At 56.0% G+C, this 15,253-nt stretch overlaps 1 protein-coding gene across 1 annotated transcript in view; it reads right to left on the bottom strand.

Moving 5' to 3' along the window:
- The window catches only part of LOC146422486 (ubiquitin-like modifier-activating enzyme 1), a 51,715-nt gene that overhangs the window by 10,701 nt on the left and 25,761 nt on the right, over positions 1-15,253 (bottom strand). Inside the window, exons 11-20 of the mRNA XM_085046606.1 lie at positions 14,903-15,058; positions 13,950-14,060; positions 13,583-13,663; positions 12,746-12,901; positions 10,943-11,108; positions 8,441-8,637; positions 6,504-6,568; positions 5,311-5,506; positions 4,137-4,211; positions 1,073-1,262 (exon numbers count right to left, since the gene is read on the bottom strand). Of these exons, the coding sequence (XP_084902732.1) occupies positions 1,073-1,262; positions 4,137-4,211; positions 5,311-5,506; positions 6,504-6,568; positions 8,441-8,637; positions 10,943-11,108; positions 12,746-12,901; positions 13,583-13,663; positions 13,950-14,060; positions 14,903-15,058 (1,393 nt within the window). The remainder of the gene's footprint in view (positions 1-1,072; positions 1,263-4,136; positions 4,212-5,310; positions 5,507-6,503; positions 6,569-8,440; positions 8,638-10,942; positions 11,109-12,745; positions 12,902-13,582; positions 13,664-13,949; positions 14,061-14,902; positions 15,059-15,253) is intronic.

Raw genomic sequence — 15,253 nt, 5'->3', positions numbered from 1 at the left:
CTTACAGCACCCTTGTGGGATCCCACAGCACCCATGGAACCCCAAAAAACCTTACAGGACCTTCCTGGTACCCCAAGTACTCCCAGCACTTCCCAATCCCAGTGCTCCCAGTTGCTCCCAGTCCCTCCCAGTGCCCTCAGCCTGTCACCCAAGGTAGCATTTACAGCCCCCCAGGTGCTCCCAGTGCCTCCCCAGTGCTCCCAGTCCCCCCCAGCCCCTCTCCCAGTCCCCCCCAGTTCAATCCCAGTCCTCTCCCAGTGCCTCCCAAGATGTTCCCAGTCCCTCCCACTCCCCCCCACTCCCCCCCAGTCCATCCCAGTCCCTCCCAGTCCCCCCCAGTTCAATCCCAGTCCTCTCCCAGTCCCTCCCAGTGCTCCCAGCCCCTCTCCCAGTCCCCCCAGTCCCCCCCAATTACACCCCAGCCCCTCTCCCAGTCCCTCTCCCAGTGCTCCCAGTCCCTCCTAGTCTCCCCCAGTGCCTCCCAAGATGTTCCCAGTCCCTCCCAGTCCTTCCCAGTCCCCTCCAGTCCCTTCCAGTCCCTCCCAGTTGCTCCCAGTCCATCCCAGTCCCCCCCAGTTCAATTCCAGTCCCTCCCAGTGCCCCCCAGTCCTCTCTCAGTGCCCTCCAGTCCCTCCCAGCCCCTCACCCAGTCCCTCCCAATCCTCTCCCAACCCCTCTCCCAGTCCCCCCAGTCCCTCCCAGTGCCCCCCAGTCTCACCCAGTGTGGCATTGGCAGCTCCCCAGTCCCCCCAGTCCCTCCCAGCACTCTCCCAGTCCCTCCCAGTGTCCCCCGGTCTCCCCCAGCCCCTCTCCCAGTCCACCCCAGCCCCTCTCCAGTCCCTCCCAGTCTCCCCCAGTCCCTCCCAGTCCATCCCAATTCCCCCAGTTCAATCCCAATCCCTCCCAGTCCCCTCCAGCCCCTCTCCCAGTCCCTCCAGTCCCTCCCAGTCCATCCCAATCCTCCCCAGTCCCTCCCAATCCTCTCCAGTCCCTCCCAGTCCCTCCCAATCCTCTCCAGTCCCTCCCAGTCCCTCCCAGTCCCCCCAGTCCCTCCCAGTGCCCCCAGTCTCACCCAGGGCGGCGTTGGCGCTCTGCAGCTCCTGGTCGGACACGTGGATCCTGACGCCAGCCTTGGGGGCGAAGGGTGGCACTCGGACGTGGCGCAGCAGCTCTGCCACCGCCGCCCTGTCCCTGGAGCCCGCGATGCCATAGCTCTGCGCAAACAGGTTGGCAGCCGCCACCACGTAGTCCAGGTGCAGGGGCTGCGGGGACAGCGACACCGGGTGAGGGGACAGCGACACCGGGTGAGGGGACAGTGACACCGGGTGAGGGGACAGTGACACCAGGTGAGGGGACAGTGACACCGGGTGAGGGGACAGGGACACCGGGTGAGGGGACAGTGACACGGGGTCACCGGGGGACGGGGGACAGTGACACCCAGGGGGCTGAGGGGACAGCAACACCGGGTGAGGGGACAGTGACACGGGGTGACAGGGGGACGGGGGACAATGACATGGGGTCACTGGGAGACAGGGAACAGCGGCGTGGGGTGAGCGGGGACAGGGGACAGTGACACAGGGTGAGCGGGAGACAGGTGACACCAGAAGGGTGACGCCCAGGTGGCAGGACAGCGGCACGAGGTGACGGGACAGCGGCACGGGGTGACAGGGGACAGTGGCATGGGGTGACAGGGGACAGCGGCATGGGGTGACAGGGGACAGCGGCACGGTCACCAGAGTGATAAGGGACAGTGGTGTGGGGTGAGCAGGGACAGGGAACAGCGGCATGGGGTGACAGAGGACACAAACAAGACAGGGGACAGTGACACCGGGTGAGCAGGGGCAGTGACCGAGGGTGACAGGGGATAGTGACACGAGGTGGCAGAGACAGGAAACAGCGGCACGGGATGACAGAGGACATTGGCATAGAACACAACAACACCAGGTGAGCAGAGACAGGGGACAGTGACACCGGGTGAGCAGGGGACAGGGGACAGTGACACGGGGTGACAGGCGATAGCAGCATGGGGTGACCGGGGATGGGGGACAGCGACACCGGGTCAGCGGGGACAGGGGACAGTGACGCAGGGTGAGTGGGGACAGGGGACAGCAGCATGGGGTGAGCAGGGACAGTGGCATGGGGTGACAGGGGACAGCGGCACGGGGTGAGCAGGGTGATGGGACAGCGGTGCGGGGTGACAGGGGACAGGGGACACCCAGGGGGCAGGGGTGACACTGGCACGGGGTGACAGGGATACAGGGGACAGCGGCACAGGGTGACAGGTGACAGTAGCACATGGTCACCAGGGGACAGGGGACAGCGGTGCGGGGTGACAGGGGGACAGGGGACAGCAGCATGCGGTGACAGGGGGCAGTGGCATGGGGTGAGTGGGGACAGGGGACAGTGACGGGGTGAGCAGGGTGACAGGGGACAGTGGCATGGGGTGAGCGGGGTGATGGGACAGCAGCGCGGGGTGAGCGGGGACAGGGGACAGTGACACGGGTCACCGGGGGACAGGGGACAGTGGCACGGGATGACGGGGGCAGCAGCACGGGGTGACAGGGGACAGTGGCATGGGGTGAGCGGGGACAGGGGACAGCGGTGTGGGGTGACTGGAGGTGACACCCAGGGGGCAGGGGTGGCACTGTCAGGGGGTGGTCAGAGGTGACAGGTGACACCCAGAGGTGACAGCGTGGCAGCCAAAGGTGATGGTGTGACACCCACGGGGCATGGGGCATGGTCAGGGGGTGACCATGGGGTGGGGTGGCACCTGGAGGGGACAGGGGACACCCAAAGGGGATGAGGTGGCAGCCAGAGGGGACAGTGTGGCAGCCCAAGTGCGTGTGGTGGCACTAAAGGGTGACAGGGGACACCCAGAGGTGATGGGGTGGCACTAAAGGGTGACAGGTGACAACCACAGGTAACCAGGTGGCACTTAAGGAGGCAGGTAACACCCACAGGTGACAGGTGACACCCAAAGGACACAGATGACACCCAAAAACCAGAACCCAATGGTGACAAAGAACACCCAGCGATGACTTTTGGGATCATTTTTGGGATGATTTTTGGGATGCTAATTTTGAATTTCGGGATGATTTTTGGAACAGTTTTGGGGTTGGTTTTTGGGACCATTTTTGGATCATTTATGGGACCATTATTGGGATGAATTTTTGGGACAATTTTTGGATGATTTTTGGGATGATTTCCAGGATGCTAATTTTGAATTTTGGGATGATTTTTGGGACAGTTTTGGGGTTGGTTGATTTATGGGACAATTTTTGGATGATTTATGGGATGATTTATGGGACGATTTTTTGGATGATTTTTGGGACAATTTTTGGGACAATTTTGGGACAATTTCTGGGACAATTTTCAGGATGATTTATGGAATGATTTTTGGATGATTTATGGGACAATTTTTGGGATGATTTATGGGATGATTTTTTGGATGATTTATGGGACGATTTTTTGGAATCATTTATGGGATGATTTTTGGGACAATTTCCGGGACAATTTCTGGGACGATTTTTGGGATGATTTTTGGGACAATTTTCAGGACAATTTTGGATGATTTATGGGACGATTTTTTGGGATCATTTATGGGATGATTTTCGGGACAATTTCTGGGACGATTTTCAGGATGATTTCTGAGACAATTTTTGGGACAATTTCTAGGACGATTTTGGGACAATTTCTGGGACGATTTTCGGGATGATTTATGGGACAATTTTTGGGACAATTTCTGGGATGATTTTTGGGACTATTTCTGGGATGATTTTTTGGATGATTTTTGGGACAATTTTTGGGACAATTTTGGGACAATTTCTGGGATGATTTTTGGGACTATTTCTGGGATGATTTTTTGGATGATTTATGGGACGATTTTCAGGACAATTTTCGATGATTCATGGGATGATTTTTGGGACAATTTCTGGGACGATTTTTGGGTCAATTTTTGGATGATTTATGGGATGATTTTCAGGACGATTTTGGGACAATTTCGGGACAATTTCTGGGACAATTTCGGGACAATTTCTGGGACGATTTTCGGGATGATTTATGGGACGATGGCTCCCAGAGGTGACATCCCCCCGCCCAGGTGACAAACCCCAAACCCAGCCCCAGTCCCCACTCACGTTATCGGGGTCGAAGACGAGGGGATGGGGGCAGCGCTTGGGCCCCGACCAGAACAAGGTCCCCGAGTTCGTTTTCTGTGGGGTTAACGAGGTGTTTGGGGTTAATGAGGGATTTGGGGTTAACGAGGGATTTGGGGTTAATGAGGGATTTGGGGTTAATGAGGGATTTGAGGTTAACGAGAGATTTGGGGTCTTTGGGGTTAATAAGGGATCTGGGGTTAAGGAAATAATTTGGGGTTAAGGAGGGATTTGGGGTATTTGGGGTTAACGAAGTGTTTGGGGTTAATGAGGGATTTGGGGTTAACGAGGGATTTAGGGTCTTTGGGGTTAATGAGGGATTTGGGGTTAACAAGGGATTTGGGGTTAATGAGGTGTTTGGGGTTAACGAGGGATTAGGGATTAATGAGGGATTTGGGGTTAATGAGGCATGTGGGGCTAACGAGGCATTTGGGGTTAACGAGGGATTTGGGGTTAATGAGGGTTTTGGGGTCTTTGGGGTTAATAAGGGATTTGGGGTCAAGGAAATAATTTGGGGTCAAGGAAATATTTGGGGTTAACAAGGTATTTGGGGTCAATGACATATTTAGGGTTAAGGAACTATTTAGAGTTAATTTGGGCTCAACAAGGTACTTGAGATTAACAAAATATTCAGGGTAAACAACGTTATTTAGAGTTAACAAGTTATTTGCAATTAACAAAACATTTAGGATCAACAATGCATTTAGGGTTCCCAAACCCCCCAAAACCCCCAGACCCCCCAAACGCCATAAACCCCCCAAACCCCACCTGTCCCGGGGGGAAGTTGTGCAGCAGGGTTAACGAGGGATTTTGGGGTTAATGAGGTATTTGGGGTCAACGAGATATTTACGGTTAACGAGGGATTTGGGGTCAATGACATATTTAGGGTTAAGGAGCTATTTGGGGTTAATTTGGGGTCAACAAGGTATTTGGGATCAATGAGACATTTAGTGTTAAGGAGATATTTGGGGTTAATTTGGGGTCAACAAGATATTTAGCATTAACAAACTATTTAAGGTAAATAACCTATTTCAGGCTTCACACCCTATTTACGATTAACAAAACATTTAGGATCAACAACGCATTTAGAGTTCCCAATCCCCCCAAACCCCATAAACCCCATAAACCCCATAAACCCCAAACCCCATAACCCCACCTGTCCCGGGGGGAAGTTGTGCAGCAGCTGGCGGATGTTGTTGCTGTACTGGCGATGCCAATGGCGACAGGCCCAGGCCACGCAGTCTGGCCAGCCGTGCGGCCGGTCGGTGACCAGGCTGCGCTGGACAGCCTCCAGCACCTCCAGCGGCTGAGTGCCGGCCAGCCGCAGGGTCCGCTCCAGGAACTTGGGGTCCCTAAAGGGGGAAAAAAGGGGTTATGGGGTCAGCAGGACCCCTGGGGTCAGCTCCAGGAACTTGGGGTCCCTAAAGGGGAAATGGGGGGACAGGGGGTTATGGGGTCCGCTCCAGGAACTTGGGGTCCCTAAAGGGGAAAAGGGGGGAAAAATGGGGTTATGGGGTCAGCAGGGTCCGCTCCAGGAACTTGGGGTCCCTAAGGGGAAATGGGGGGAAAAATGGGGTTATGGGGTCTGTAGGGTCTGCTACAGGAATTTGGGGTCCCTGGAAAATGGGGGACACGGGGTTATGGGGTTTGCAGGGTGCTCTTCAGGAACTTGGGGCCCCTGGGGGGAAAAGGAGTTATGGAATCTGGGGTCCCTGGGGGAAAAAGGGGGACAGGGGGTTATGGGGTCAGTAGGGTTCTCTCCAGGAATTTGGGGTCCCTGGGGGAAAATGGGGGACAGAGGGTTATGGGGTTTGTAGGGTCTGCTACAGGAATTTGGGGTCCCTGGGGGAAAAAGGGGTTATGGGGTCTGCAGGGGTCCTAGGAGCTTCTCCAGGAATTTGGGGTCCCTGGAAAAAGGGGGACAGGGGATTATGGGGGATCCCAGCCAAGTGAAGGGTCCCCACACTCACATCAGGTTTTGGGGTGATTCCTGTGGGATTTGGGGTGCCCTGTCCCTCCTGTCCCTAACTGTCCCCCTGTCCCTGCTGTCCCCCCTGTCCCCCTGTCCCTGCTGTCCCCCTGTCCCCTGTCCCCCTGTCCCCCTGTCCCCAACTGTCCCCCTGTCCCCCTGTCCCCAACTGTCCCCCTGTCCCCCTGTCCCCCTGTCCCCCTGTCCCTGCTGTCCCCCTGTCCCCCCTGTCCCCACATTCACATCAGGTATTGGGGTGATTCCTGTGGGATTTGGGGTGCCCTGTCCCCCTGTCCCCCTGTCCCCAACTGTCCCCCTGTCCCCCTGTCCCCCTGTCCCCCTGTCCCCTATCCCCCTGTCCCCCCTGTCCCCACACTCACATCAGGTATTGGTTCACGTTCTCCGCTGGCTGCTTGAAGAGTCCCTCAAACTCGTCACGCGCCCACTGCGGGGACACAGTGTCACTGGGGGTCCCAAAAACCAGGGGACCCCAAAAACCAGGGACCCCAGGGTCCAGGACCCCAAAAACTGGAAACCTGGTGTCCAGGACCCCAAAAAAACAGGGACTCAGTGTCCAGGACCCCCCAAAACTGTAACCCCCAGTGTTGAGAACCCCAAAAATTAGGGAACCAGGTGTTCAGGACCCTAAAAAACCAGGGACCCCAGGGTCCAAGACCCCCAGAAACACAACCATAGTGTCCAGGACCCCAAAAATCAGGACTGCAGTGTCCAGGACCCCCCAAAACTGGAAACCTGGTGTCCAAGACCCCAAAAAAACAGGGACTCAGTGTCCAGGACCCCCCAAAACCAGAACCATGGTGTTCAGGACCCCAAAAAACCAGAACCCTGGGGTTCAGAACCCCCCCAAAAAACAGGGACCCCAGTGTCCAGGATCCCCAAAGCTGGAACCCCCAGTGTCCAGGACCCCAAAAACACAACCACGATGTCCAGGACCCCAAAAACCAGGGACTCCAGTGTCCAGGACCCCAAAAACCAGAACCCTGGGGTCCAGGACCCCCCAAAAACCAGGGACCCCAGTGTCCAGGACTCCCCAAAACTGGAACTCTCTGTGTCGAGAACCCCAAATATTAGGGAATCTGGTGTCCAGGACCTCCCAAAACAGGGACTCAGTGTCCAGAACCCCCCATAAACCAGGACCCCAGTGTCCAGGACCCCCAAAAACCATGACTGCAGTGTCCATGGCCCCCAAAAACGGAACCTCACTGTCTGGGATCCCCCAAAACGAGACCCTAATGCCCCCAGGACTCCCTAAACAGCACCCAGATGTGTAGGAAACCTTCATGAGGAACCTAAACATCTGGAATGCCCCAAGAGAGGAAGGACTCTAACACCTGGGAGATACCTGGGCACACCTGGGCGCACCTGGCAGGTATGTGACACATCTGGGCACACCTGGGCACACCTGGCAGGTACCTGTGGACACCTGGGGGATACCTGGGCACACCTGGGCGCACCTGGCAGGTATGTGACACATCTGGGCACACCTGGGCACACCTGGCAGGTACCTGTGGACACCTGGGGGATACCTGGGCACACCTGGGAGGTGCCTGGGCATACCTGGGGGGCACCTGGCAGGTACCTGGGGACATCCAGGCACACCTGGAGGTACCTGGGGACGCCTGGGAGATACCTGGGCACGCCTGGCAGGTACCCAGGCACACCTGGGCACACCTGGGGAACATCTGGGCACAGTTGGGTACACCTGGCAGGTATCTGGGCACACCTGGGAGGTGCCTGGGCACACCTGGGGACACCTGGCAGGTACCTGGGCACACCTGTCAGGTACCTGCGGACACCTGGGAGGTACCTGGGCACACCTGGAAGATGTCTGGGGACACCTGTGGGATAGCTGGGCACACCTGGCAGGTACCTGGGCACACCTGACAGACACCCAGGCACACCTGGGGACACCTGGGGGATACCTGGGCACACCTGACAGGTACCCAGGCACACCTGGGCACACCTGACAAGTACCTGGGCACACCTGGGGGACACCTGTCCTCACCTGTCAGGTACCTGCGCACACCTGGCAGGTACCCAGGCACACCTGGGCACACCTGGGGGACACCTGTCCTCACCTGTCAGGTACCTGGGCACACCTGGCAGGTACCTGGGCACACCTGGGCACACCTGGCAGGTACCTGGGCACACCTGGGGGATACCTGGGCACACCTGACAGATACCCAGGCACACCTGGGGGATACCTGGGCACACCTGACAGATACCCAGGCACACCTGGGCACACCTGGCAGATACCCAGGCACACCTGGGCACACCTGGGCACACCTGCCCTCACCTGCAGCGTGTGCTCGATGGCGTTGGGGAAGTTCTTGAGGGTGCAGATGGGGATGGCCTTCTCGGGGGGGTCCTGGCTGGAGCTGTAGGACTCGCTCAGGAACGGGATCACCACCTGCACGTTGCCCTTGGTGCCCAGCGTGCCCGACTCCAGCAGCGGCTTCCGGTAATAGACGCAGCGCCGGTCCATGTACAGCCCTGCGGGACAGGGGGGGTTGTGGGGTATCCTATAGGGCTGTGGGGCACCCTATAGGGCTGTGGGACACCCTGCAGGGATATAGGGTAACTCTAGATATAGGGTATCCACAGGGGTTATAGAGTAAACGCCAATAATAGACACAGCGCCGGTCCATGTACAGCCCTGCGGGACAGGAGGAGGTTGTGGGGCACCCTATAGGGCTGGGGGGTAACCCCAAAGGGATATAGGGTAACCCTAAAAGGATATAGTGTAACTCTAAATATGGGGCACCCATAGGGGTTATAGGTTAACTCTGACAGGAAATGCAAAACTGGTTCATGTAGAGCCCTGCCAGAGTGGGGGGAGGTTGTGGGGTACCCTATAGGGCTGTGGGGTACCCTATAGGGCTGTGGGGTACCCTATAGGTGTATAGGGTAACTCTAGGTATGGGGTACCCATAGGTGATATAGGGTAAACTCCAATAAGAAACACAGTGCCGGTACATGTAGAGCCCTGTGGGACAGGGGGAGGTTGTGGGGTATCCTATAGGGCTGTGGGGTAACCCTAAATGGATATAAGGTAACTCTAGATATGGGGCATCCTCAGGGGTTATAGGGTAAACCCCAATAGTAAATGCAGTGCTGGTCCATGTAGAGCCCTGCCGGAGTGGGGGGTGGTTGTGGGGTATCCTATAGGGCTGTGGGGTACCCTATAGGGCTGTGGGGTAACCCTAAATGGATATAGGGTAACTCTAAATATGGGGCACCCATAGGGGTTATAGGATAAACCGTAATAATAAATGCAGTGTTGGTACATATAGAGCCCTGCAGGAGTGCGGGGCGGTTGTGGGGTACCCTATAGGGCTATGGGGCACCCTATAGGGCTGTGGAGAACCCTATAGGGCTGTGGGGCACCCTACAGGGATATAGGGTAACTCTAGATATAGGGTATCCACAGGGGTTATAGGATAAACCCCAATAATAGACACAGCGCCGGTCCATGTACAGCCCTGCGGGACAAGGGGAGGTTGTGGGGCACCCTATAGGGCTGTGGAGTACCCTATAGGGCTGTGGGATAACCCTAAATGGATATAGGGTAACTCTAGATATGGAGCACCCATGGAGAATATACGGCACCCCATAGGGGATATAGGGTAAACCCCAATAGTAAATGCAGTGCTGTCCATGCAGAGCCCTGTGGGGAGTGTGGGGCAGTTGTGGGGTACCCTACAGGGCTGGGGGGTAACCCATAGGGCTGTGGGGCACCCTATAGGGATATAGGGTAACTCTAGATATAGGGCATCCACAGGGGTTATAGGGTAAACCCCAATAGGAAACACAGTGCCAATCCATGTAAAGCCCTGCTGGGAGTGTGGAGCAGTTGTGGGGCACCCTATAGGGCTGTAGGGTAACCCCAAAAGGATATAGGGCAGCCCTAGGTATGGGGCACCCATAGGGGATATAGGGTAAACCCCAATAATAGACACAGCGCTGGTCCATGTAGAGCCCTACGGGAGTGTGGGGTGGCTGTGGGGCACCCTATAGGGCTGTGGGGGACCCTATAGGGCTGTGGGGCACCCTATAGGGCTGTGGGGCACCCTATAGGGCTGTGGGGTAACCCCAAAGGGATACAGGGCACCTCTAGATATAGGGCACCCCACAGTCCACCCCCATAACCCCAAGATGTCCGGGGATTATGAGTGACCCCACAAATATAGGGCACCCCACTCTAGGGAACAGCCCCAAAAGTGGCTGTGGGGCACTCTGAGCTCCCTAAATAACGCCACAAGTTGTTATGGCATTCTTGGGGTCCTTATGGCAGTTTTGGGACTTTCACAGCAGCCCACAGTGGTCCCCATAGCACTGCTGAGATCCTAATGCTCCTCCAAAGCTCCTTAGATACCTCCAAGGTCCTCCAAAGGTCCTTAGATACCTCCAAGGATCTCCAAAGCTCCTTAGATACCTCCAAGGTCCTCCAAAGCTCCTTAGATACCTCCAAGGATCTCCAAAGCCCCTTAAATACCTCCAAGGTTCTCCAAAGGTCCTTAGATACCTCCAAGGATCTCCAAAACTCCTTAGATACCTCCAAAGTTCTCCAAAGCTCCTTAGATACCTCCAAGGATCTCCAAAACTCCTTAGATACCTCCAAGGTCCTCCAAAGCTCCTTAGATACCTCAAAGGTTCTCCAAAGCTCCTTAGATACCTCTAAAGTTTTCCAAAGCTTCTTAGATACCTCAAAGGTTCTCCAGATCTCCTCCGAAGGACCCCAAAAGTCCCTCAGACCACCCAGAGACCCCACCCACCACCCCAAACCCCCCAAACTCACGGGCGTCCACGTTGTCCAGCGCGTTGGCCACGCCGTCCAGGCCCTCGAAGAAGTCGTCGTCGTAGACGCGCTCGGTGTCGGGGCCGACGCGGTCGGTGCGGCTGGAGATGCGCAGCGCCGGGTTCATCTCCCGCGCCGCCGCCGCCGCCCGCTCCGACTTCAGCTTCTGGGGAGGGGAAATGGCCCGCGGTGAGGCCACGCCCACTTGGGGACACGCCCTGGTGAGCCACGCCCGTTTTCCCGATAGAGGGAGGAATTGGAGGAGGTTAATGTGGGGAACTCGATGGTTGATGTTGAGCATGAAAGTCAATTGTTGACGTTAATCAGGAAGTTCAATCGTTGACGTTAATCAGGAAATTCAATTGTTGATATTAATTGGGAAAATCAATTGTTGATGCTAATCAGGAAACTCAACTGTTGACGTTGGTCAAGAAACTCAACCATTAACATTGGGCATGGAAGTCAATCATTGATGTTGAGTACGAAACTCAACCATTGATGTTGAGCACAAAACTCAATCATTGATGTTGACCAAGAAACTCAACCATTGATGTTGAGCACAAAACTCAACCGTTGACGTTGAGTACGAAACTTAATCATTGATGTTGACCAAGAAACTCAACCATTGATGGTGATCACAAAACTCACTGCTGGCGTTGGCCAAGAAACTCAACCATTGACGTTGAACACGAAACTCAACCATTGACGTTGAGCACAAAACCCAACTGCTGACTTTAGCCAAAAATTTAAATCATTGACGTTGGCCAAGAGACTCAACCCTTGATATTGAATGTGAAACTCAATTGTTGACATTGGCCAAGAAATTCAACCATTGTTGGCCAAGAAACTTGACCATCGAAACTCAACTGTTGGTGCTCACCATGCAACTCAACCATTGATGTTGACCAAAAAACTCAACTGTTGATGTTGGCCGAGAATCTCAACCATTGATGGTGATCACAAAACTCACCGTTGGCGTTGGCCAAGAAACTCAGCCATTGACATTGAGCACAAAACTCAACCATTGATGTTGAGCATAAAACTCAATCGTTGACGTTGACTATGAAACTCAACTGTTGATGTTAATCAGGAATCTCGACTGTTGATGTTGAGCACAAAACTCAGTCATTGACATTGAGTGTGAAACTCAAGTATTGACTTTCGCCAAAATATTAAATTATTGACGTTGGCCAAGAAACTCAACCCTTGATATTGAATGTGAAACTGAGCTGCTGACATTGATCTTGAAACTCAATTGTTGACGTTAAGCACGAAACTCAACTGTTGGCGTTGGCCAAGAAACTCAAGCATTGACATTGAGCATGGAAATCAATTGTTGATGTTGAGCATAAAACTCAACCATTGACATTGACCAAGAAGCTCAACCGTTGACGTTGAGCACAAAACTCAACTGTTGACATTGAGTACGAAACTCAACCGTTGATGTTAACCAAGAAACTCAACCATTGACGTTGAGCACAAAACTCAACTGTTGACATTGAGTACGAAACTCAATCATTGATGTTAACCAAGAAACTCAACCATTGATGACGATCACAAAACTCACTGCTGGCGTTGGCCAAGCAACTCAACCATTGACGTTGAGCACGAAACTCAACTGTTGACTTCAGCCAAAAAATTAAACCGTTGACGTTGGTCAAGAAACTCAACCCTTGACATTGAGCACAAAACTCAACAGTTGACCTTGGCCAAGAAACTCAACCGTTCCCATTGGCTAACTCAACTCAACGTTGGCCAACCCAACGGACATTCCCACCCCTGGAGGCCACGCCCACCCCTCACCGTGACGTCCCAGGGCCGGAAGAGGAACTGGCGGTTGAGGTTGGACTTCTCGATGGTGTCCATGTCGGTGACGGTGACGCTGCCCTCGGGGCCACAGCCCAGTCCCACCATGGCGAAGTTCTTGAGGAGCTCGCAGCCGATGGCCCCCGCGCCCACCTGTGGGTGGGGACAGGTGGGGACAGAGCTAGAGGTGGCCCCGGGGGGTTGGGGACATGTGGGGACAGAGTGTGAGGTGGCCCCGGGGGATTGGGGACAAAGCGAGAGGTGGCCCAGGGGGTTGGGGACATGTGGGGACAGAGCGAGAGGTGGCCCCGTGGGGCTTGGGGACAGGTGGGGACAGAGCGAGAGGTGGCTCCAGGAGGTTGGGGTCCGAGCAAGAGGTGGCCCTGGGAGGTTGGGGACATGTGGGGACAGAGTGAGAGGTGGCCTCGGGGGGGTTGGGGACAGGTGAGGGGGAAAGGATGGGGGACAGTTTGGGACACTCATGGGTTACCTAGGGACACTTAAAGGACATGAAGTTGGAGATGTTGGGGACAGTGAGGACATGGGGGGGAAAATCAGGAAACGTGTGAGGACACTTGGGGACACCTAAGGGACACTAAGGACACAGGGAGAACAATCAAGAAATGTCTGAGGACAGTTGGGGACACCTCAGGGACACATGGGAACACAGCCCAAGGAGGACTGGGGACAGGTGGATGGGAGAGGTGGCACTTGGCAAGTCCACCAAGGGACATTTGGGGACATCTGAGAAACAGGTGATGAATGACGAACAATGGAGGACACACTGAGGACACTGGGGACACTGGTGACACTGGGGACACTGGGGACACTGACCACAAAGTACTTCTGGGCGCCCAGCTTGGCCTGCAGCTCTGCCCCGAACACGGCGATCTGCCCGTCGTATCGGCTGTTGCGCTGGGGACAAGGTGACACCGCGGTCAGCCGGGTGTGTCACCTGCCGGGGGACACCCCCAAGGTGACAGAGCCACCACTGAGTGGTGGACACCTGCTGTGATGGTGTCCCCAAGGAATGACCACCAAAGGTGACAACCACAAACCCGCTGAGGCACATGCTGTCCCCAACTGGGTGACCAATGGAATGTGCTTCAATCGATGTCCCCCCAAGCTGCCACTCCCAGGGATGTCCCCAAGTGTCCCCAAGCCCCCCAGGGATGTCCCCAAGTGTCCCCAGGGCCCTCACCGGCCGGCACTGCTCCTCGGTGAGCAGCGAGTCGCGGTTCTCCTCCGGCAGACATTCCAGAGCGTCGAAGTAAAGCCACTGCGTGATGGGAGTGAACTTCCCCGACACGGCCTGAGGGGACAGCCAGGGGACACCGTGGGGACAGGGCAGGGATACCGGGTGACAGGGTGGGGAGAGGGCAGGGACATCGAGGGACACATCAGGGATGGGGCAGGGAACCCTGGGGACATGTCAGGGACAAGGCAAGGACCCCAAGTGACAGGTTTGGGACAGGGCAGGGACCCCAGGTGACACACTGGGGACAAGAACATGATCCTAAACGTGTCAGGGACATGGCAGGGACACCAAGGGACACACTGGGGACAGGGCAGGGACCCCAGGAAACACACTGGGGACAGGGCAGGGACCCCAGGTGACATGTTGGAGACAAGATAAGGATCCTGAACATGTCAGGGACACCAAGGAACACATCAGGGACATCAGGGGACACAATGGGCGCAGGGCAAGGACATCACAGGACATGCTGGGGACAAGATCAGGATCCTGAACGTGTCAGGGACAAGGCAGGGACACCAGGTGACACACTGGGCACAGCGCAGGGACATCAGGTGACACACTGGGGACAAGATCAGGATCCTCAACATGTCAGGGACAGGGCAGGGACACCAGGTGACACGTCAAGGACACCAGGTGACACATCAGGGACAAGACAGGGACACTGGAAGATGTCAAGGTGAAGGCCAAAACCCTTGGGGACACAGCAGTGACCCTTGGGGACACAACAGTGACCCTTGGGGACACAGCAGTGACCCAGCAGTGTCCCCAGGGGCCACAGCAGAACACAAAGACAAAGCCAGCTCCTCAGCCAGGGACACACAAACCACCCCAGGTGTCACACGAGGGGACAGAAGGCGACACTCGGTGACACCGTGGGGACACTGTGGGGACAGTACCTTCATGACCTCCTGGGCAGCCAGGCCGCCGATGAAGGCGTTGACCGGAGCGAGGTCACCGGTGGCCTGGAAAGCCAATTCCTTCACCAGCTCCTCGTCCAGCTCTGCCCCCGCGGCCACCTCCTTGGTCAGGGCCACCACCTCGGCCGCGTCACCCTGCGCGTTGGGGACACCGGGTTGGGGACAGCGCCGGGGACGTCGGGGACAGCGGGGGTGGTGGGAGGTCTCCACAGCCTCAATGACCCCGTGGTGTCCCCAGAAGTCGCCACAGTGGCTTTCTTGTTCTCCCCGAAGTGTCCCCAGAGCGCCCTGATTGTCCCCAGTGTCCCCAAATCATGGTGGGGATCAGGG

Source organism: Lichenostomus cassidix, unplaced genomic scaffold (assembly GCF_008360975.1).
Source record: "Lichenostomus cassidix isolate B80296 unplaced genomic scaffold, HeHo_3.0 HiC_scaffold_40, whole genome shotgun sequence".
Lineage (NCBI taxonomy): Eukaryota > Metazoa > Chordata > Aves > Passeriformes > Meliphagidae > Lichenostomus > Lichenostomus cassidix.
The sequence above is the reverse complement of the archived record's forward strand: the minus strand, read 5'-3'. Positions and strand labels throughout refer to the sequence as shown.